At 41.2% G+C, this 20,782-nt stretch overlaps 1 protein-coding gene across 1 annotated transcript; it reads right to left on the bottom strand.

Annotated features, from left to right (window-relative positions):
* Positions 1 to 3,399: 3,399 nt before the first annotated feature.
* On the bottom strand, positions 3,400 to 20,176 carry SYCP2L (synaptonemal complex protein 2 like). Its single transcript, XM_032683777.1, has 19 exons — positions 20,082 to 20,176; positions 19,609 to 19,684; positions 19,414 to 19,459; positions 18,737 to 18,782; positions 17,871 to 17,959; positions 16,333 to 16,381; positions 15,183 to 15,238; positions 14,519 to 14,573; positions 13,804 to 13,960; positions 12,664 to 12,713; positions 11,576 to 11,672; positions 11,055 to 11,146; positions 10,826 to 10,889; positions 9,049 to 9,180; positions 8,178 to 8,302; positions 6,847 to 6,941; positions 5,440 to 5,539; positions 5,301 to 5,359; positions 3,400 to 3,583 (listed from the first exon to the last, which is right to left on the bottom strand). Exons 2-19 carry the CDS (start codon positions 19,679 to 19,681, stop codon positions 3,568 to 3,570), a joined length of 1,401 nt encoding a protein of 466 aa, XP_032539668.1. The 5' UTR covers positions 19,682 to 19,684; positions 20,082 to 20,176; the 3' UTR covers positions 3,400 to 3,567.
* Between the last annotated feature and the right edge of the window lie 606 nt (positions 20,177 to 20,782).

Genomic DNA, 20,782 nt, shown 5'->3' with positions numbered 1-20,782 from the left:
AAGGGTATGTCTGCAGAGAAAGGGAAGTAAAGGAGAAAGCTACTGAGTTTGATTCACTGTTTTTTGATGTAAGTAACTTCCCAAAGGAAGAGGAGGAAGGAATGAGCGTTACTAAAGACCATTCCAGGAACACTGAAATTAAAGAAGATGAATCAGACTGCTGGTTAGTGCCAAGACTCAGCTTTGCAAGGTTTTTCTCACAGTCTGGTTTTAAGTAATGCCTTGTCAACTCTTCCTCGTGATAAAAAAACATCACCCTGTAATGTATGACCAGGTTGCTGTGTTTGATTCCAGTATACAAAAGCTCTCAGCTGTTCCTAGAAACATGTCTATTTTCCAGTGCAGTACTCTTCTAGACACAGTCTAAAAGACACAGTCCTACTGCTTGCAGAAGCAGGACTGTCCCAGTGTGCTCCAGTCAATATCATCACACTCTACTGACAAGTAGGGCAAGCTGTCCCCAGGCCAGGGCAAACACAGACACACAGTTCCTCTGCCGGTTTCCAGCCACAGAGGACATTGTTTTCTTTGGCTTTGTACAGCCTTGACATTAGGTAACTGTAGCCCTCTAGACCTTGGAGGGACCATTGCACCAGTACAGAATGTGCAGGTAAACAAGCACTTGGCACAGCATCACACCCTGAAAGAGATACAGCATGAAGATAGCAAGGGTTATAACCAGTTTAACATTAAACTCTGTTTAGACCTTAAAATGCATAAAGCAGTTGTCCTTAACATGCACTTTGTATTGTTCATTTCTTTTTCTGGTGCACGTGTTTTACATCTCAGGATCTACATCCTCTTTGTTGTTCTGGCTCAGGAGTGTTAAGGAAACCAAACAGGTTGAAAATTGAGCTATATCCATTTGCACTGAAAGGAAGAAAATAAAACAAATATCTAGATTAATAACACTCTTAAAAGTTTAAGTGAGAAGGAAAAGGAAACATGCCAACGTCAACTACCTATCTTCCAAAATGAAACATTACAGTAACCCAGTTACAGGTCTGTTGTAGAAACCAAACGCACTTTAGACCTTCAGCAGGTTTAGGCTCAATCATCCTTGATTGACCCAACAATGCAGGAAGCTGTATGAGATGGACTATTCAAGGTCAGATAAAGTCATTCCTGTCCCAGATGTTGTCTCCACTGCTACCGACTACAGATGGAAAGACCATCAGTAAAGTCCAAAATTTTCACCTCAGGCAGTTTATGGGTTACCAAGCTGGAACTCACTGAGCTCAAAAGCTGAAGTGTTTCATATAAAGGGATAGAAAGAGAAGTGAAGGAGTAGAAGGTATCTAAGTGCTATGACATCCCTTTCTGCTCTCCTATACCCATCACTAAAAGCAGCCTCTTAGGGCTTAGACTTTTCCAATGAAACAGTTAAAAGCAAGTATAGATGCATACAACATTATAGTAATTTTTAATAAGTAAGGAACCCTGATCTCTCCTTTACCCATGCCTTTTGAAGTGCTCAACACTCACCTTCCAAGCTTTGTAGTTACAGGTTACAGAATGGCTTTGCAGAATTCAGTATATAAGAACAGCCACAGTGTGGCCAGCTCATCTCAATTCTTAGGTCTGCTTCACATCAAGCACCTTAATAGGCCTGGTTGCATCATCATGTTTGGCCAGGTCATGAGGAATAAAACCATAGAATGTAGACATTCAGGTGGGAACCAGTAGAAGGCTCACCTTGGTATGGGGAGTAACATTATAAAAAGCATCCCTTTACCTTCCCCAGTGTGAACTGTGGATTACAATAAAAAGCAACAGGGCAGTTTAAGTCTTATCACACCCCTAGGGCTAGGACCTTGCATTACTACTCAGGTAGTAAAAGCCACAAATTTGGGACCGGGTACAGCCAGGCAATAGGAAGACATGCTCGGATTATTCAGGTTGATATCTTAAAACCTGTTTTGATTAATGTCACTTCTGGTGCCACCACAGCATACCATCACACTAGTGGGACAGAGGATGCTGAAAATTTTGCTACTGGGATGCAAAACTAAAGAGTATTACCAGACACAAGCAGAGTTGTTCACAGAAGTTAAAGTTTCATCTCCCAAAATTCACTTTGACTGAGTGCTTTGAGAGCCTAGATTTTCAAACAGCAGCAAAGACTTTGTAAAGACTTTGTTATTAAAGCAGCAGGAGGATGCAGCATAGTCAGGGCCAGGCTGCAAAGAAACAAATGCAAACTACTGAATGTGAAATCAGGGTTACAGCCCTTAACATTGTGACTAGGAGAAGGCAGACCAGTGGATCTGGAGCTTGGAAAGGGCAGGGTTGAAGCAGTCTTTTCTTTTAAACCATCCCAGAAGGAAAGCACCAACCACCCCTTGATGTGGTTAAACAAGTTTCATCTCATGTCAACTCCAGTCAGGAGTACTTAAACTAAAGGAATAGGCATAAAATGGTAAAGCAATAGCAACAGCAGCTTCTTGTTTTCTGTGCTGGCACTAGCCTGCATGACCCTGTCAAGAAGGAACAGCATCACCCCCGTTTCAGCGGTGAAACAAACCCTGTCAGGGTTTGGGCTTTTGTTATGAAGATACATTGTGTGCAGGGGAAGATTCCCTCGACTCTAACCCACACAGTAATCTGAGGTTGGTTTATAAGGTAAGTAGATAGAAACCCAAAGCTTGGAAACATGGCATGTTCCTACAAATTCATTACAGTGCCCTAGCACTAATGCTGTGTCTGCAACAGTTTGTGAAGAGCAATATCACTTGGGGAACTCTGTCAAAGCATAGGAAAATATTAAATAGCATGGTTTATCTGTGGCTTGCTTTCAAGAGACTTTTGATGCTATTTTGTCTAATCCTAGCACTGGTCACTGTACTTCGAACTCTCCTTGAAGCCAAAAGTCACTGGTTGCAGAAACACTTTCTCCAGCCTCACTTGCCATTTTCTCTTCAATGCTCCAAATTTCTTGCCCTCCACAGTTCTCCAGTTTGCCATCAGGCATCTGGTCAGTAGATTCCTCTCAGCTTTCAACTTTGCAGCCCAGAGTCGAGTGGCAATGGTGTCAAGGCAGCAGTTCCCCCACTGCTGCTGCACACAGGAAAGGCTATGCCTAACACATCCCATGCAAGGAACACAGGACTCTAGAGTACCTTTCCAGCCATGCACACTGCATCATTTTGAAGAAAACAAGATTGTTATTCTATGCAAACAATATTTTACTTAGAATCAATCAGCAGAACACTCAAAGTAAAGCAGCATATACATCCATTTGGTGGACAAATAATTAGATAATTTTTTAAATTTCTTTTCTATGTAATGGACCCATCTTGTAACTTTTCAGAAAAAGTTGTTATCAACACAGGGATCATAACTGGACCACTTAGCAATGCATATTCTTTTTAGGTAAAAAAAAAAAAGTTCAATGTCGATGTTTTTTCCTCCCCTTTTTTCTTTGCATTTAAAAATACATTGACATCCTTCACAGAACCATCTTCTCTATGCTGCATACACAAGGTTGTCAAATTTTAAGAGTAATAATGAATTCAGGGGGTTGCTAGTCAGAAGGAACCACGAACACATTGCTTTCTTCTGCCTTCTTCATTGGGTGTTCGTACTGCAGGGAAGAACAAAAAAAAAGTAAGAAAGCATTTCAAAAGCTTGTACAAACATAGAAATAGTACAAGACAAGAAACTGCAAAGGTCCTGGAAGCACATTTAGACTCAGCTCTTAATTCTCAAGCACCTCTCCTCGAACAAGTGCTGCAAGATGAGCAGCTCCCATGACATGTTTGCCCCTTTCTCAGCCCTGCTCTCTCTAAAAGTGTCCTTCTCCAGTGGCACCTGCGTCCCTCAGCAGCTCAATGCTCATAATGGAAACCTTTCCCTTTGGAAAGGCTCAGGATTCCAGTTTTAATAGCTAAAAGAAACAAGCCATTGCTTTTCAGCATGTTTTCTAAAAATCCCAGGCCCAGTCCACTGGGGTGACCACAGTTGTTCCTTCAATCAGGGAGCTTTCTTCAGCCCTATGCAGTGCAGACACGTGGCATCACACACATCATAGTAATCCACTGTTCTTATTGCAGGAATGCTAGACTCTCAAAGACATCAGACCTGTGCATGAAAGCTGGAACAGCAGCAGTAGAAAAAAATACATGCCCATGTGATGGGGTGAACCAGACAGAAACTAAGCATTGTATCAAAGTTAGCAATGTATTCAGCTTAACTATAAATTCAAACAAGGGCATAAGTTAGTGATTAGACTCCGAAGAGTTTAAGAACTTCAATAGATATTTAACCAGGATACAAGGTAAACAAAAAAATTGATTTTTAGAAATTAAACTTGAAGGCATCAAGGTTAGAAGTTGCCAGACCCAAAAAGCAGGTGAAAGAAAGCATGTAAGGTGTTGCTAAACTGCAGAGTTCTTAGTCACAGGTTTCCATGGACGCACAATTCCAAGGCCAAATGCATTAAGAACCACTAACTGCACAGAAACCACCCTTAGGATGAACAAATCCCCAAACTGTGAACCCAGGAGAAGCATCACAATCTCATAGTCTTTGTCCTTATCTTTTCCCTTCGGCAAGTGCTTTTTGACCACTTCCCCTAGTTCACAGGTGGGCAAACACTGCTTTCTTGATGCTTTCCATGCATCAGGACCAGAGGTCCCACAAAGAACCAGCCCCACAAATCAAAGGCTTCCCCTCTGAAGAATTCAGTTTCATTTTCTCACTTCCAACACTCAGTCCACCACCCACACAGAGCTGCTTTTGTATCACATGTACCGTACTGTTGTATTCTGGATACTGTCGGCAAAACTCTTCACTGATTCACCCACGGCTGAGTCAACAGACTCAATTCTGAAAGAAAACCAAGCTTGGCTAGTTTTTCTGTGAAGCATTAGTACTTACTGATGAAACTTGAACAGAGATATTTACCATTAAAAATAAACCTGTGAATTGCAGCTTTTTACCCAGCACTCGCACCAACAGCACCTTTTACATAAGAAATGATCGTCTTCCACCTCCTCTGACCTCTAGATAAAGTCACATCCAGAGAGTGCATTGCACCTTGTTCCAGATCCAGGTACAGGTCTCTTGAGGTATGTGCCTCTCCTGGACAACTTCCCACACAGAGTCCCTCATGGCACTCTAGTTCCAATTGAAAACCCTCACAAGACTGCAAAGGCTCGGTCAATGGACACCAGGTGGAGAAGCAATACAGGTTTTAGAATCCTTTTCCATATACCAGCAAGGGTACTGTCAGCCTAACTAATACCCTCTATGACCATTGGAGGACTTGTGAGCATGCAAGACAGCTGGCAGAGATGTACCTTTGTTTTTGTTGGTTGCAGAAAGAATTCAGCTTGAGCAGATGTGCATTCCAAAAGTCCTAAAAAGAGACCCGAAGAAAACCCCCGTTACTTGGGAAGGAGTACCTCGCTAGGCTGATACACGAGAAGTCATACGCACCACTGCGTCCTTCTCCATGTTTGCCAAAATTTGAGTTTCCTTCTCAAGACTGGAAAGCTCTTCAACGACAATCTTCTGGAAGGTCTCAAGTTTATTAAGCCTAGCGATGGAGAACAGAAACAAGTTTGATACTTCAACGTGCGGTCACACAAGGTGGATGACAACCCCTTCAGCACCAAGCCTAACTCCGGCAGAAGTAAATGTCCCTGCTGAACTACATGGGGCAGATCTGACTCCCAAATACTTCTCCCAGGTCCAGGAAGTTCAGCAGAGATTTCCCAAGCCGAAGACTTCTCTAAGGTCCCTTCCAACCCAAACCATTCTGGGATTCCATCTTGACACAATGTCTAATGGATTTTCCTACCACGGATTTGATACATACAGTGTTGTCACAGGATGCCATCAATTTCTAAACCTTAACCAGCAACACCCTTATCCACTTGAGTTTGCCACCATTCCCTTGGCAGGGAGGTAGGACAAATTTGGCACAGCTCTGTCTCCACTATCCTGTGACTCTGGCTGGATCCAGGTTACTTAGTTAGCAACATCAAAACATGGCAGCAGCTCACTGCCATCAACTCTTACCTTTCACCCCAAAACATTAATTTTTTTTCTTTTGGAACTCAAACTTCTCCATGTACCTTAATGGCAAGTAAATTCAACTCATAGAGGTCCCATTGATACTAGGAATTTTTCACTTTAGGAGCTATTATTTCGTACTAAATTTGCTCTAAATCCTGTAAACTGACTGTGTAGTGGATACAGAGGCCTGATAGACTTAATTACTTCTTAGACTGTGCTTGTATTTCACTTATAACAAATCCACAAATATTAGAATTGATTTTTTTATCTATCTCCTATCTAAGAAATTTGACAACCTGTAAAGCAAAACGACTTTCTTAAAGCCCAAGCTGGTGAATGCCTGTATAGCCCACTTCTGGCACTTATTTCATGCACATGGAAACAATCTACAGAAATGGGCCTATAACAGATCCCTTTTCTTCTCCCTCACTTCATTAAGTAAATCAGAACCTGGCTTCTCTTAAACAATTTAGAAACAGAAACAAAAAAAGTGTAAGAAGAGAATTTTTAAACAGATTTGTGAACACTGATGACAACCAGAAGATAGTCTAAGGACTGTTTCATCAACTGCTTGTAACTCAAGTTTGCTTTGCATTAATGAATCCATCCACTCTTCTCCTACAGGAAAAATCAGGATCAATCTCAAGAGCTACATTTTTGAAAGTTTTCTTGCGGAAAAACAAAATAAAACAAAAAAAGGGACACACACAAGCTATTTTGCCTTACAAACCATAAGGGCAGTAGCTGACTGTCAGGTTTGCTTTCCCTATCAATCAAAATTTACACAAAATTGAAACTGTTTTCAGCCAGCACCAGACAGCTTACCTGCACTGGTGTATCTGGTTCAGCAGGGCAGACAAGTTCTTCTCCGAAGACCTCAGAGCATTCTGTGTGCTGATCTCCATCCTTTTGTACCGTGCCTAGCCACAGGATGCACCTTTAGGGATGGGCAATGCCCCAGGCCAAAACCTGTAAGTCTAGTTTGCAAAACCTTTCCCTGGAATGCAAATCCCTCTGTGGGCTGTCATTCAGCTTAGCAGAAACCATCTTAAGTCAAATTTGAGGTGACACATAGGTACTACAAATATGAACTGACTTCATTCAGCCACACTAGTTACATCAACAAGCCTCTGTGTAACCCAGGTAACTTCAGGTCGGGGTTATGTTATCCAGTCAGTGAAGAGGCAAGCTTCACCTATACTTCAACACATTTAACAGCTACCCAAAACCAGGTCTTTGTTAGCACTATTTCAGGTCAACATTTACACAGGCAGTGTGCATTTTGATCTTAACTGATTCGAAATGCATCCACCTTCAGCCTTGATTCAAGGATTTAGTACCAAAAAGTTTAGTGTGAATACCTAGCAGTAGCTGGAAAGAAAACAAACAAACACTCACTGTAAGTCTGCTCTGCCACATCTGGTTTGTTCAAAGCTTTTGACCACAAGAAGATTTTCTAATAGGTCAGACACTGTTCTCTCATATTAAACTTGGTTTAATGTCCACATTACTTGTTATAGCTAAAATCAACAGTAGCAGTTGATTGCTTGCATCTTAAGTAGGTCTGTACAGTTGAGTGAACCACGCATAGACAGCTCACTACAAACTGTGCAGCTAACACCTCCACATACCATTAATTTCAAAGCATGTCCTTATGGATCTATGCATGTTCTAGTCAATAGATGCAGCCTGTATTGCTTTCTGGTTTTTGATCTTACGTTTCAGTTAAACTGTTCTATGCTCCAAAAGGGAGTTTTTCCATTTTTGATATGTGTTCATGAGGAAAATGACCCACAGTTCCAGCATAGGTACACTGTCACTACACTGGGTTACTTTTCAAAAAGCTTTGATCCCTCCCTTCTGAGGAAAGTATTTAAAGTGCCTAACTAAATCTGATGTTCCAACCTATATTTAGAGACAAAAACAAGGAAAAAGCTAATTAAAACTTCCTTTATGTCTTCCCTGTAACATTTTTCAGAATATACAGGTTATGTAGAGTACTTCTAAGAGCTTCAGACTAACAAACACTTCAGCCAAAGCCCTGGTCTTGGGCAAAAAAATAAATATCTGATATTTGCACCAACTCCTCTGGAGATAAAAAGGTAATTTCACATAATATGATAAATTGCCACACACAATAAGAGAGCACACATTACCCAGAACAGTTTCTTCAGCTGGTCAACAAAGCTTTCAAATGCAGTAATCACTCCTGAATGACTGAAGTCTTCATGTTGCATCTTGGAAAAAAACACATCACCCACACTATCATCCATTTCCTGACCTAGGAGGAAGTGTATGCCCAGTTAGCATCATGCTGGAGGGCTTATTGGAATATAAGCCTTCCTGCTACTGAAGGGTTTGTCATTCATGTAAGCAGCAACTTTTGTTATAGAGTTGGAATTTGAGTCTTGTTCTTCTAGAGCTCACAAGCAGGAGGAAAACTGGCCCAGAACTCCACTGAGAAATACTTGTTAGCAGCAAGGAACAAGAGGCACAATAGAGCAACAGAAAGAGAAGTATATTTACAGACAGTGAGGCAAAAGCACAACATAAGGGAATTTAAAAAAAAAAGTCGCCACTGTTTTCCTGTCTTCTACTTATTCATTGCAAAGAAAGTCTAATCGCCTTGTGTTTGGAGTTAGCAGTGTTTTGCAGTTACTCTGTCCATTATCTGCATGCTTTTTTTTTTCAGCTCCTGTGTTTTGTTGGGTTTTTTTTGTTTGGGGTTTTTTGTTTTGGTTTGGTTTTTTTTAATAGCTCTAGACAGTCACTATTCAGGAAGACTAGAAAGTGTGGATATCACTGAGCACCTTACTGAGTGGAACCCAAATTTCCTCATTCACACCTCCACGTATGGTTCCAATGACAGTGATGCAATATGCAACTTCTGTTAATTTTGGACTTTGGAGAAGTTAGCCTTGCTACAGACACATCTCCTCAAGCTTCCGTATGACTATGATTTCCACTATAACAAAAGAAAAGCTGAAAGCATTTAAACCTTGACCTTAATTGCCAATCTGACTTTACCTTTTTGGATCTCTGCTTCCTCTTCTACTGAATCAAAAATTTTCCTTGGTTTATAGTTAGTGTCAGAAGATGAATGATTTGCCTCCCAGTTGGAAAATTTAAGCTTTTTTATGACAGAGCTTTCTAACATATCTGGGAAGAGAAGAGAAAATATTTCAGAAAAGACCGGTTCTTCTGCATGAGGTACATGACAGTACCTGCTCAAGCAGAAACCACCATTGGAATTACCAATGCTTTGGGAAAGCAGGCATTTCATAAACTTCATTTTAGCATCTGAAATCACACTTACGGGACAGGATAAGACTTCACTAGCAAGCATCTTCCCCTGCAAAAGCAGGCAACTAGACTGCCTAGAGTTATGCAGATAACTGGAAAGTTAACATGTCTCCATCTTAAAGATAATTTGCTCTCTTGACCTGCTACTCTAACCATAAAAAACCTCTTGTCCAGCTTCTTCACACTTCCAACCAAAGCTTGCAATCTGTTTATGTTACTAAGCTAATTCCAGCTTCTCCTTACAAGAAAAAAATGAAACCAAAACCCATGCATAATCACAATAGAGGGGAAAAGTACCTAACCACACTCATAACAACCACCCTTCTGCAGCTTCACTGGAGTTGCTATACAATAGCTTTTAATCCATAAAAAAAACTTAGAAACATGTTGAGGGAGACTACGGCCTGTATTTTAAGGAAAATTTGTCTAAAAGGAAAAAAAAACATCCCTTTGTCTCACTAATCACTTTTCTCAACTTCAGTGAGAGACCAGCAATGACTGCAGTCTCCATAGTGCAGAAAGGAAGGTGGTGGGGGCCCAAGACAAGGGGGACAGTCAGAACACAAGAAGCATCCTGAAGAAGATTTTGGGTTCATAAAGAAAGAATTCAAATGCAGTCACAGATCACACTTGAAATTTCTGAACATAAGCCTACTTGTGCCTTCTCATGGCATCAACTCCTGTCCAATGGTAAGGCTGTACAGTAAACAGTGATAAAAAAAAAAAAAAATCAAGTCCGCAGCACTTATCTTCCCCCAAAATTAAGCAGATGTGTTGGTGCAGTGACAGTGTATTTTGAAACTGCAGGACAGGTAAGAGATACACAGGGAACACAAATATAGCCAGGTCATTAGAAAACGGATGCTTTTGTTCAGTGATCTCTCAAAACTACACAAGTATTGAGAAGATTAGTATGAAAACAATCCATTGCTACTCAACTTTCTTGAAGTTTGGTTGTTTCCAATCACAAAGAGACTGTGCTGCAATTCTGACTTAGTTTATGCAGATTCAGTTTCATTAAAAAAAATTCCTTAAGTCACCTACCCCAAAAAAAAGCTACAGCAGTAATAAGCATTACCCAAGTCATCATTTACCAAATGCTTATAGCAGTGGTCTGTGTCTCTGCTCTTAGGTATAAAGTCAACAACTTTAAGAAAGGCTTGTTCTTTTTAAACTGAAGCTGCAGTGCATTTTCAAATCATTAAAAAGTATGTTCTGTGTGTCTCTTGGGTCACTAGTTTGCAAATCCCCAGCTCTTAATAGTTACACTACAAGTTCCTCTGTGATCAAGAACAGGATTTAGGGATTGGTAATGAATTCAAACATGTATATAAAATCATCTTACCATAGTCTGTCATAATATACAAAACAGAGAAACAGAACTTAGCAAAAAATTATCTCAAGAAAAGTCAGAGCTATTTTATCTTTGAAAGCAAATAATGCTTTGGCAATGCCCTTTCTGCTTTTTAACAACCCTTCCATGTTATCAAGAATAACAAACCTGAGTCCTTTCGCTTAGTACTTTCTTCTTCTCTAGTCAAATTTCCAGGTGCTTCATGTAACTTCTAAGGAGAGAAAGAAAACAAAGTAAGAAGGTATCCACCCTGCACTGCAGGCAAGCTGTCAGGGACTTGTCTAGTTATAGGAAAAAAAGTGACACTATGCATTGGTTTTAGATGAGAAGTAGCCTGACAGCAGACTGGAAGGAGTTTAAGCACTGCATACTGCACCTGCACGGCCTTCTCCACATCACTGGAATAGCCCCTGGCAGACGCACCTGGTGATAGCGAATCCTCTTTGGGCTCTTTTGAGAGCGTTTCATCTGCGTGAGAGATCAGTCAAATGACACAGGCAACAGAGGTTGAATCCTGTATTGACTAGGAACCTCAATTTAATGACAACAACAACAACAAAAAAATCTCCACTCTCTTCTTTATCCCTTTACACAGGGAAGAGATGGTGGTTCGAACTCAGTCCAAAGGCTGTTTTCTTCGTGGCTGTCAATTAAGTTCTTTCCTTCACCTCTCACTAGCCCCAGCTAATGTTCTCCCTGCATAAGAGTATCCATGCAAACAATATCCAGCTCTCACAGCCCTTACAAAAAAAAAAAAATATCACCAAGCAGAATGCTTATGAAGAAAATGTGAACACAAACAGAAAAATCAAAAAGAAAAACCAACCCAAAAAGTACAGACCCATATATATCAAAACAGCTTTTCTAATGCACTGAAGAAGATTAAAATAGAAATACCAGCATGATCCACTGTAGGTAAATCACCTCCCTTGGTGCTAAATCTGCTTTTTTCCCTTAGCATCTCCTTTTTAATTCTTTTCCTTGATTCTCCCCCCTGAAACAAAACAAAGTCTAAGCATTTATTTTATTTAAACATTACTAAAGAACTAGGGGCTTGGGCTGTTGTTTTAGTTGGTTGGTTTGGTTTTTTTATGCACACTAAGGGCAGAGATACACTTGAAATATGCCTAACATACTGATGGCTCGCTAACACTGAAGGAGACCTGTGCCCTGAAGTTCAATGCATGCATCACATTTCCCTTTAGCCATAAGAGCTGTACATTTGATATTTTTAATAAGCAGAATAGAAGCATTATAGTCAAGAGAGTAAAGAAAATTTTTCCAGAGGAAAATAAAAGCTTTTAATGCAACTAAGCGTTCTGGAGAGTTTTTTTCAAAACTTTCTGTATTTCAAATATATTTTGATTGAGATATATTTGATATATGGCATTTAACAGCTGGGCACTGGAAAAGCCTGACATAACTCAATTTTATTTTTATTTGCTTGATGTATGTCTGGTCCACCAACTCCTCCGTTGCTACATTATCCACTGTTAGTTTTCCCAGAACTATAGTTGAAAGCAGAGAAGGATGATGCATGAACCAGGACTTGGAATAAAAGCTCTGAAAGTTGCCAGCAAAGCAGAGGTGAACGCGAGCTTTCCCAAGGCACTGCACAATACAGGACAGAAGACAGCATGGGAACACAGCCTTGTAGGGCCCAGCTGGGATTTCTGCAGGTATTTAAATAGGTAGCTGTGTCAAGGCAAGTGTCACACCAAGTCCAATTTTTCACTTGTCAACGGTAAATATCACTCCAGGACAACATGCTCAGGACTCAGACACAGTTGTTTCTACAAAGTTTCCCATGTTTCCTTAAGACCTCCTCTAGTAGACCAATACAGTCTCAGCAACGCTTAGACAAATCTGTCCATCAGAACATTTGAGAAGAAAGATAGCACCAATTTATTTAATTCTCACTCATTTGTACACATTTTACATGTATATTTTTAAATCTGAGACACCTAAGCATGACACCACCTTACCTTCTTTGACGCGTAGTCACTGCCACTACTTGCGGAAGACATTGGAAGCACTGCAAGGAAAAAAGCTTACCTGGTTACAAAGTTAAGTGTGTACTTTACCCTGTTACCTGAGTTAGCCACGATGCTAACCTTTTCAGTTTGGTTTTCTGGGCATTTGCAAGACTAAATGCCACAAAACTTACAGTAAGCTTCAAAAAACACCCTTTTACTAACAAAGCCCTTTCTCTAACAAAGCCAGGTACAACGATGCAAACATAGACAACTCCAGAGCAGCCAAGAAAAAAGGTAGGCTCTGCATCTTGTCTGATGGTCCCTAAGTCCTAGGCAGGATGTGTGGGCTGGCACTGGAGTGAGAACAACTCCCAAGGAAACACAGTAAAAAGGATAATTTCAACCTCAACTTTCTTTTGCTTTTTCATCCCCACCGAATCCAACAGCTACCTGAGAAAGCATCATTCTCCATGAATGAGACAGACACATTCCATCTCATTCAGAGCAACTCAGTTTGCATTTGGAGGTCACAGCAGTAGATGGCCATGGAGCAGGCTGTAGGGGAGGTTTGCTCTTGGGCAGGTCTGAGCAGAGAATGCTATCCGTGATTTGCAAAATCAAATGTGATTATTTCTAAGAGGACAACTGGTCTATCAGTGTATAAAAAGGGAGCAGAGTGCCATGGTCTGCAAACTGTCAGGTTTTTCAAGGTTTGCTTTGCCAAGTCAATCATGTTTCTGGGGAGATGAGGAGAGGAAAGTTACAGGGAGGAGGTGTGGTAGCTTTAAAGAGATCTTCTTCCTGTTGTTTTCAAGAGCACCAACACAGCCACCAGCTCGGGACTCAGGGTCCTTCACCATCAACACACAGAGGGCTACACCCACACAGATGTTTAAGTGCCAGATTTTCCACCCAGATATTTCAACCCCACTCTGGGAAGGGAACCACCAGAGACCAGCTCAAGCACAAGAGTGTGCAATGCACCTCCTCCACAGGGCACCCCTTGCTACCAGCCTCGAACCTGCTCCCTCCCACTCAGGAGGATCAGGATTTGGCTGAACATTCTAAACCGTCACCAGCCATTTGCTTTTCTGCAGCACAGCACAGCACATCATGCAGAGCTAAATGTCAATAGGGGACTACACTTACCTTTCAATTTACTTCTCACCCTTGTTCTTTTTCGGGTATAGTCAACAGATTTTGGCACCGACTGTATCTGAGAGTCAAGGATCCAGCTTTTTTCACTCTGACCAGTGCTTGTATTTTCATTGTTGCTTTCAGAAAAAAGATGTTTCCTGTAACTGGACTAAAGACACTCTTAAAAGTGAGTTCTGCTTAATCAGCTCACTGAGAAGACCCTCAGCCATTCCCATTAAAACTACTGTCAAGTTACTCCATTTCTTCCTCCCCACAGTGCAACATGTAAAACATTTTAAGCTGTGAAATCTGCCAAAACAGTCACAGTTAGCTGTCAAATCACCAGAATAAAAACGCTGAGAGGCAGATGATTGCCCTTTGCCAATATGGGGTTTTTACAGCATCCTCCTTCCTCTTCTTCCCCCCTCTCCTGTGTTTAAAAGTGCTCTTGCAAGACAGAAAACTTCAGCATGCCTGAGCTGCAGCCAACAGCACATCAGTGGGGCAAAAAAAAAAAAAAAATGTAGCAGACAATTCGCTCTCTGGCAGTGATGGTGCACCTTGAGTGCTGTTTTCAGTAGCAAACAGGCTATTTAGAGGCTACCAGGTTCATATTCCTCCACCTCTGCCCCAGGTAAAGTTTAAACCTCAGCCTCTTTAGGGGTGCAACAGATTTGTACAGATGGACAAACACAGTTCTAGGGATGAAAAAGCACAGAAAGCCTACCTGCCTTCTCTCGAGCTTGTTTGATTCCTTGTTCTTGTTTTTTACTTCATAAGTCCTGCCAAGTAGCACATAAAGACCCAAACTAGACAAACGAACACTAAGTGTAGCACACCACAGAAGGGGTACAGTCAAACAGAAATTGCAGGAAGGTTCCTTGAGAGATCAGGACAAGAACCAAACTCTTAACGTGCAGTCACTAGCCAAATTTTTCTCTGCTTGGTTTTTGAAAGTAGCAACTCAGGGATATTTACAAATTAGTATTTTTTTTAAAACAGAAATTAACCTACATACTTAGAGGTCCAAGTTCCTGGCAGCTTGCTATAATTGGGAGGCAGCCAAAGCAAGGCAAGGAGTTTAAGCATTTTTCAAAAATTAAGTCAGTAGTTTACACATACAATCAGAGAAGGACGATATTTAAGAGTTAAAGTCATGTTAAAATCTTATTATAATCAAAGTAGACAAAGTATAACCTTTATATTCTCAGTTACTATTTAAAAATTAGTACCAATAGCATCCACAGATACCATGGTAGCTAAGCAAGGAACTATTGTATTAGAAAAATCACACAGCCTTTTTGATCCTAACTTAAAAAAGCTTAACAAAAGCTATGAACTCTTTTTCACATAGCAAAAAGTTCATAAATGGTACATGTATGATCCTGTACCTCTGACTTTGTGAAGAAGCTTTCTGACCAAGAATCTTTCCTTTGGCTTCAGCAACCTGAAAAAGAAGAAGATATTTGTCTTTGAGTCCGGCTACCCCATAAAATAACCTACATAATTATATGTATCAAACTCAAGAGTCCAGCATGGAAATGTCAGTGTCCTAAATTATAATAGACAAACACTTGTTGTCTTAAACAGAGTTACTTTCTCCTTTCCCTGCTTTATGAGTAATGCTCATTTTAAGCACTAACGTCATAAGAAACATCACTTTAATCAATAACACCACTGCTAGTAGCACGTGTAAACACAGAACACGGTCCCTGGACAGCCTTGGGACGGGGTTGCTGGGACACAGGGCAGGATGCCATGGAACAGGGATTTATGCTGACACCCAGTGGCAGTAGCAAGGATCGGGCAATGTCCCGTTTAGAAGAGAAAATTGGGGTGTCCCACTCATCACCCATTGCCACAGAATTAACAGCAGGTGGCAATGACATCTCTCACACTAGGAAAGAGGTTGAAAGCCAAAGGGTTTCTGCAGCAGAGCCACCTTGGTGGAAGCCATCAGGAGCATGTTTACACTTCTTCAGAAAACTCACACGGGTCAAAATTTCAAAGCAAGCAAAGCAACTCATTATTTTTCATTTTTTCAAGGGTCTGCAAAATATAAGTCAAGCAGAACTTCCAAAAAAATTTTGTGAGGACTGGCTTTTAACCAGGGATTCCTAATTTGCAAAGCATGGCTTGAAACGGATTTCAGTCTCTTCTGTCTAGCCTAGAAGCACAAAGCAGATGCTCAGCAATCTGCTTTTGATACTCAGCAAAACACAAAGGAAGGCTGGCCTTCAATCACAGAGATACCCCATGGCCTCACTCAAGCAACAGCTCAGATTTCTGTTGGTGATATCATACATTTCCCACCACAAAATTCAAGCAGTGATGAGCATTCTCCCTACTCAAAAAAAAAAAAATCCATTTCCTCCACACAAACAAAAAAAGCCTCAGATTCCCAGCTGTCTGTTTTGCTATAACAGTGTGTCCATCCTTACAGCATTTCTGCAGCAAACTATGTCCCCTCCTGCAAGTTACTACTCTGTTAGGTGTTGAACTGGGACCATAGCTCTTAACAACTTCTGTTCTCAACTTTACCTTTTCATGACTTGAAGAGTCTGAGTTTTCAAAGTCAAAGACTTCCTTCCTGCAAGACAACATATATATGGAAGCGACATACAACCATGAAGAATCACCTTACAGAACTTCACTAAGATTATGGGGGTAATAATGTGGTTTGTTTCTGTCCCACTCTCCCACTACAGGCTCAAACACTTTCTGTGACTAAATGGACTGCTTTCACAGCTTCTAAAAAATACTTTCCCCTTTCCTACATAGTTTCTCTTGTTCTCTGTCTTGACTTTCAATCTTTCAATTTTAACTCTAATTTTAAGAGAAATATTCCTAAGATACAAATTAGTCTATCCCTGTTTACATATTGGACATTTTCTCCCCACATCACCAATAAGAGTACACGGTAGGAATAAATAAGTAATGGAAATATAATATCTGAGGTATTTTTTAAAAAAAATCATGTAATTGCCTTTCGAAAATTCCAATATTCAATGTTCTGTGTACATCTAGATTTTGGTTTCATGTCTTTCAACATTTAAACTTAACTGTACCTTTCTTGCTTTCTCCAAATTGTTACTATTTTAAAAAATTCTAGAACTATTGCTCAGCAAACAGTACACCCTCTCTTTATTAGTGACAGAACGGGAAAACCAAAGAACTGAGCTCCTCGTTAAAGCCTCCCCTCCTGAGGGAGGGACACGCTCATTTCCAGACGAAACACTAGAGGGAGCAGAATGACCGAACTAAGTAGTTCTTCACCTCTAGCTTTCACAAAGCTACTCCTGTTTTAAAACCAGTATTTGTGGCACCAAATTGTTTGGTCTTAAAACACACAACTTGTAGTCCTGATGAAGTCCTGCATCAAGTTTTCCTATTCTTATGTACAATCAATCAAAAAATTCATCTATGCCCTCATGGGGTTTTTTTGAGCTAAAGAGTCAGTAGGTCGAAGCAGGAAGCCTCAAGGAAGTTCCAGAACAGCAGCAGAGATCCTCACATACAGTTCATTTGCTCTTCCACCCAGCAGAAGGCATTAACTCGACCACAACACTTGGCAGAGACCACAGGAGGAGTGACCCACATGTCAGACTTTCAGTGCCACAGGTTGCAGTGCCCCCAGACCCTCGAGTGCTTCTGCTCACACTGTCACTAGCTTTGGATGTGAGGAGACAGAGAAAGACTGTCCTGGAACTCTAGCACACATGATGCTGGATATTGGAACAATATCCAAAAAAGCTTACGTATTTGTGAAAGAGGTTGACACTCATAACTCTACTCACTGGAGGATGGGAGGATTATATTTGGGTAAGGAAAAATGGAAAAGGCAATGTGACATAGTATCACAGAGGTAGAGGGCATTTTTGGCAAACTAGGGTTAGCTTCTGAAGTGTTCATCACTTTGGGGACCCAAAGGGTCCTATTGAGACAAGTCGTGACCCTTCATAGCCTCCTGCTTGTTTTACTATCTGTTCTGTTCAGATAGTCCACCCCATGGGGACACCCTCACCCATGAGGACTAGAAATAGTGTAAAGTCACCTGGTACATCAGTCTCTGCTCATACCTGTCTTCAGCCCTTTGCTTGGCCAAACTTGTTTTCCTGTTTCTCTTTTCCCAGGCAACGTCCTTTGGAAAAAGAGGGAGTTCCAGGAGCTAAAATGACAATATCCAAAGTCATGTTTTTATCCAAGAGCCTGCTAAAAGCACAGATAAGGTGTGCCAGGAAACTTCCTTCCTCCTACTGCAACTACTATCCAGGTGCAACTGTTGCATGCAGTTCTTCCCTATCAGAGAGTATACGAAGTCTCAGAGCTGGGGGGGCCAAGAGGGTGGGGTTACAAAAAGTAGTTCAAAAGCTTTGAATTCACTGCAGAGTGGGCAAGTGTTACAAAGCATTTGAACCGGCAGTAAAAAAAAAAAAATATTAATTTTATTTAAAAATCTAAAACTAGCACTAGACCTGTCATGGGAGGGTCATTAGAGCTCAGACAAAAGTGAATAAACACGTCTGTAGACTTCCAAGGCTTGGTTCCATTCAGCAAGCAAACATTTGCTCTTGCAGACAGCGTGCAAGTCTTGTGACATGTGAGTTTGTCCCACACACAGCCAGTCTGGATGCCCACACACCACTGTACTCCTAGACACAAGCACAACACATTGCTGTAGGGTGGGCATATGTGCTGAATACACTCCAGTGAGCTCGAATTAACTGGTTGGGCTACTCTAGACTGAGTCTGGTAGCTGTTGCCTCTGCAGCTCACTCCTGGTGCTAAACAGCACATCACATCAGGTATGACACTGCATGGACTCAACACACTGCTCAATGGCATCAGTGGGTCAACCCATCCCAGTTTTCTTCTGCAACTCCACCAGAACCTCTCTTCCCTGCCCCGTATCTCTTCACTCAGGTGACCCCCAAGGCAAACATACCTTTGGTGTTTCCTCCTCCCTGGGTTCTTCTTCTAGGGGCTTCTCACTGGGGACAAGAGGACACATGAGGGAGCTGTTCATTTAAAGACCAAAAAGTCTGTCAAGTACTAAGGGGAAAAAAAACTTGCACCAATTAGCATCAAAGCAATGGTTTAGGTGTGTAGGGAAGAAAGTTAGTCAGTAACTCTACAGAAGTTCCAGCTCCTTAATTACAAGGATTTCTGTCCTCCAAAGTTCTGGAAAAAAAGGTGTTACTGATGCCAAGGAGAATTCAAATTCACATGATCTTTCACAAAAGTCATGTTTCCCATTATGAATAGCCTCATATTTGCTGAGCTCCAGTTAATAGCAAAAGCTACACACATAGCTGAAGTTAAACTCTTAAGTTAGCTGTGTGATCACCTTGTATTTGGATTAAATCTGTGATGAGAAAAAAGTGACACCAAAGCAGCTGCCAAGCTAGTAACTCAGCATCACTGTTCAGCATCTCCACAGTGCTGTAACTCTAGGCATCCAGCCTTATTATCCAGGCTAAAAACCAGAATCTTTTTCTAATTTAATAAGTGATGGAATAAGCCTCAAAATCATATGCATTAAAACCCCAGGAGAAGGGGACAAAAAACCAAACCCCAAACACAAGAAACCCCTTTGCAACTTTTCATCTGCAAGACACTCACCTAGGCTTAGCTTTCATTCCTGGAGATGGAGTTTTGGACTGTTTTGCTGAAGAAGGTAAAGAAACTATAGCTTTAGCCTCTGCACTACTATGAAATCTTTATCTGCTTTTGCTGTAAGGCCCACAAAAGCAGGTGCTTCAACATGTCATCTGGGTGACACTGAACTGGATCAGACTTTAGGAACTGAAGCCTGACCTGAGCCTTGGTTAGCATCTTCCAGGTCAGTTTGCTGGCTCACTGTAACCACGGCAACCCCAGAGTTCACCATTTTCTGCTCGGAGACATGAAACCATGAAGAGGACATACATATGATCAACAAAAAAAGCGGGGATTTTTAGAAACAGATTTTCAGTGTCAGTCTGTGACAACAGCTGGAAGACACATTCATCATTGTCCACACATAAAAACATTTTAGGCTGCGTATAAGTGATATCATAGGTTTCTCACTAAGGGCATCCCACCATCCCCTTACAAGAGGAAGGAAAATTTCTTTTTTTTCTTTTTAAAGCAGTTTTGAAAAAATTGCAGCTCTGGAGGCATACATTTGGGCTGACTGGATACAAACAAGTTTTCTTTGAAAGAAGGTTTTAGCCCCACCTATAAAAAAGCAGACTGGAGAAGGGGGAAAAGGGGTACAAGGACCATTCCACCATACAACAAACACTTACTGCTACTGTGCGTGTTAACTGCTGGCTGTTCTCAGAGGTTAAGTTGTCTGATAAAGTCTCCACGTCTTCAGAATTTGAGGGATCTTTCCTCCTTTGTGCATTAGAAGACTCAGCTATCACTGCAGAACAGCAACCAGTGTGAGAATGCTATTGCAGTAACTGAACACACTCACTACCTGCCTTTTCCATTATTACACTCATGCATAAGTTGTAACAGTACAACTTACTAGGCACAAACATCCAAGATCATGTTTAATAGAACAAAAACAAACATCTCCAAATTACCCATTGCAGAATTGTAATGCTAAAAAACCAGTATCTTGAGCCTACCCCATGTAAGCCCCTCATACTGTACGAATACAATGAAGTTTCTCATATTATCGCTACCTTAAGTCCTAAGCTCTGGAAGACATGGAACAACCGTTTGTGTCTGACTAAAGCAGTGGGATCTTCCACCATCTCTGCTGCCCTTCATTGAATCTCTCCCAGGCACTGCAAAATGTTTCACCACAGATTAACTACCTTCTGCCCTTTGTACTCCTTGATTGCTTCAAGTAGCAGTGCCCACTTTGTACCTCTGCGTGCATTACAGTGGACGCTGATGAAGGAACTCCTAGCTCACCTGTGCCTCCAGAATCTGGAGGACTACCATTCTAGCTCATTTTAGGTTGTAACTGGAGGAAAATGGGAAGGACTACTGA

This window comes from Chiroxiphia lanceolata, chromosome 1, assembly GCF_009829145.1.
Source record: "Chiroxiphia lanceolata isolate bChiLan1 chromosome 1, bChiLan1.pri, whole genome shotgun sequence".
In the NCBI taxonomy this organism is placed as follows: Eukaryota; Metazoa; Chordata; class Aves; order Passeriformes; family Pipridae; genus Chiroxiphia; species Chiroxiphia lanceolata.
This window is presented reverse-complemented; position numbering and strand designations above follow the sequence as displayed.

Bases quoted from the DNA above. Each gene is read 5' to 3' on its own strand.
- SYCP2L (XM_032683777.1), bottom strand. From the start codon at position 19,681: ATGGTGAACTCTGGGGTTGCCGTGGTTACAGTGAGCCAGCAAACTGAC. The intron at 19,460-19,608 runs GTCAGGCTTCAG...TACCTTCTTCAG, and splicing joins AGATGCTAACCAAGGCTCAG to CAAAACAGTCCAAAACTCCA. The intron at 8,303-9,048 runs GTAAAGTCAGAT...ACTTCCTCCTAG, and splicing joins GGAAGCAGAGATCCAAAAAG to GTCAGGAAATGGATGATAGT.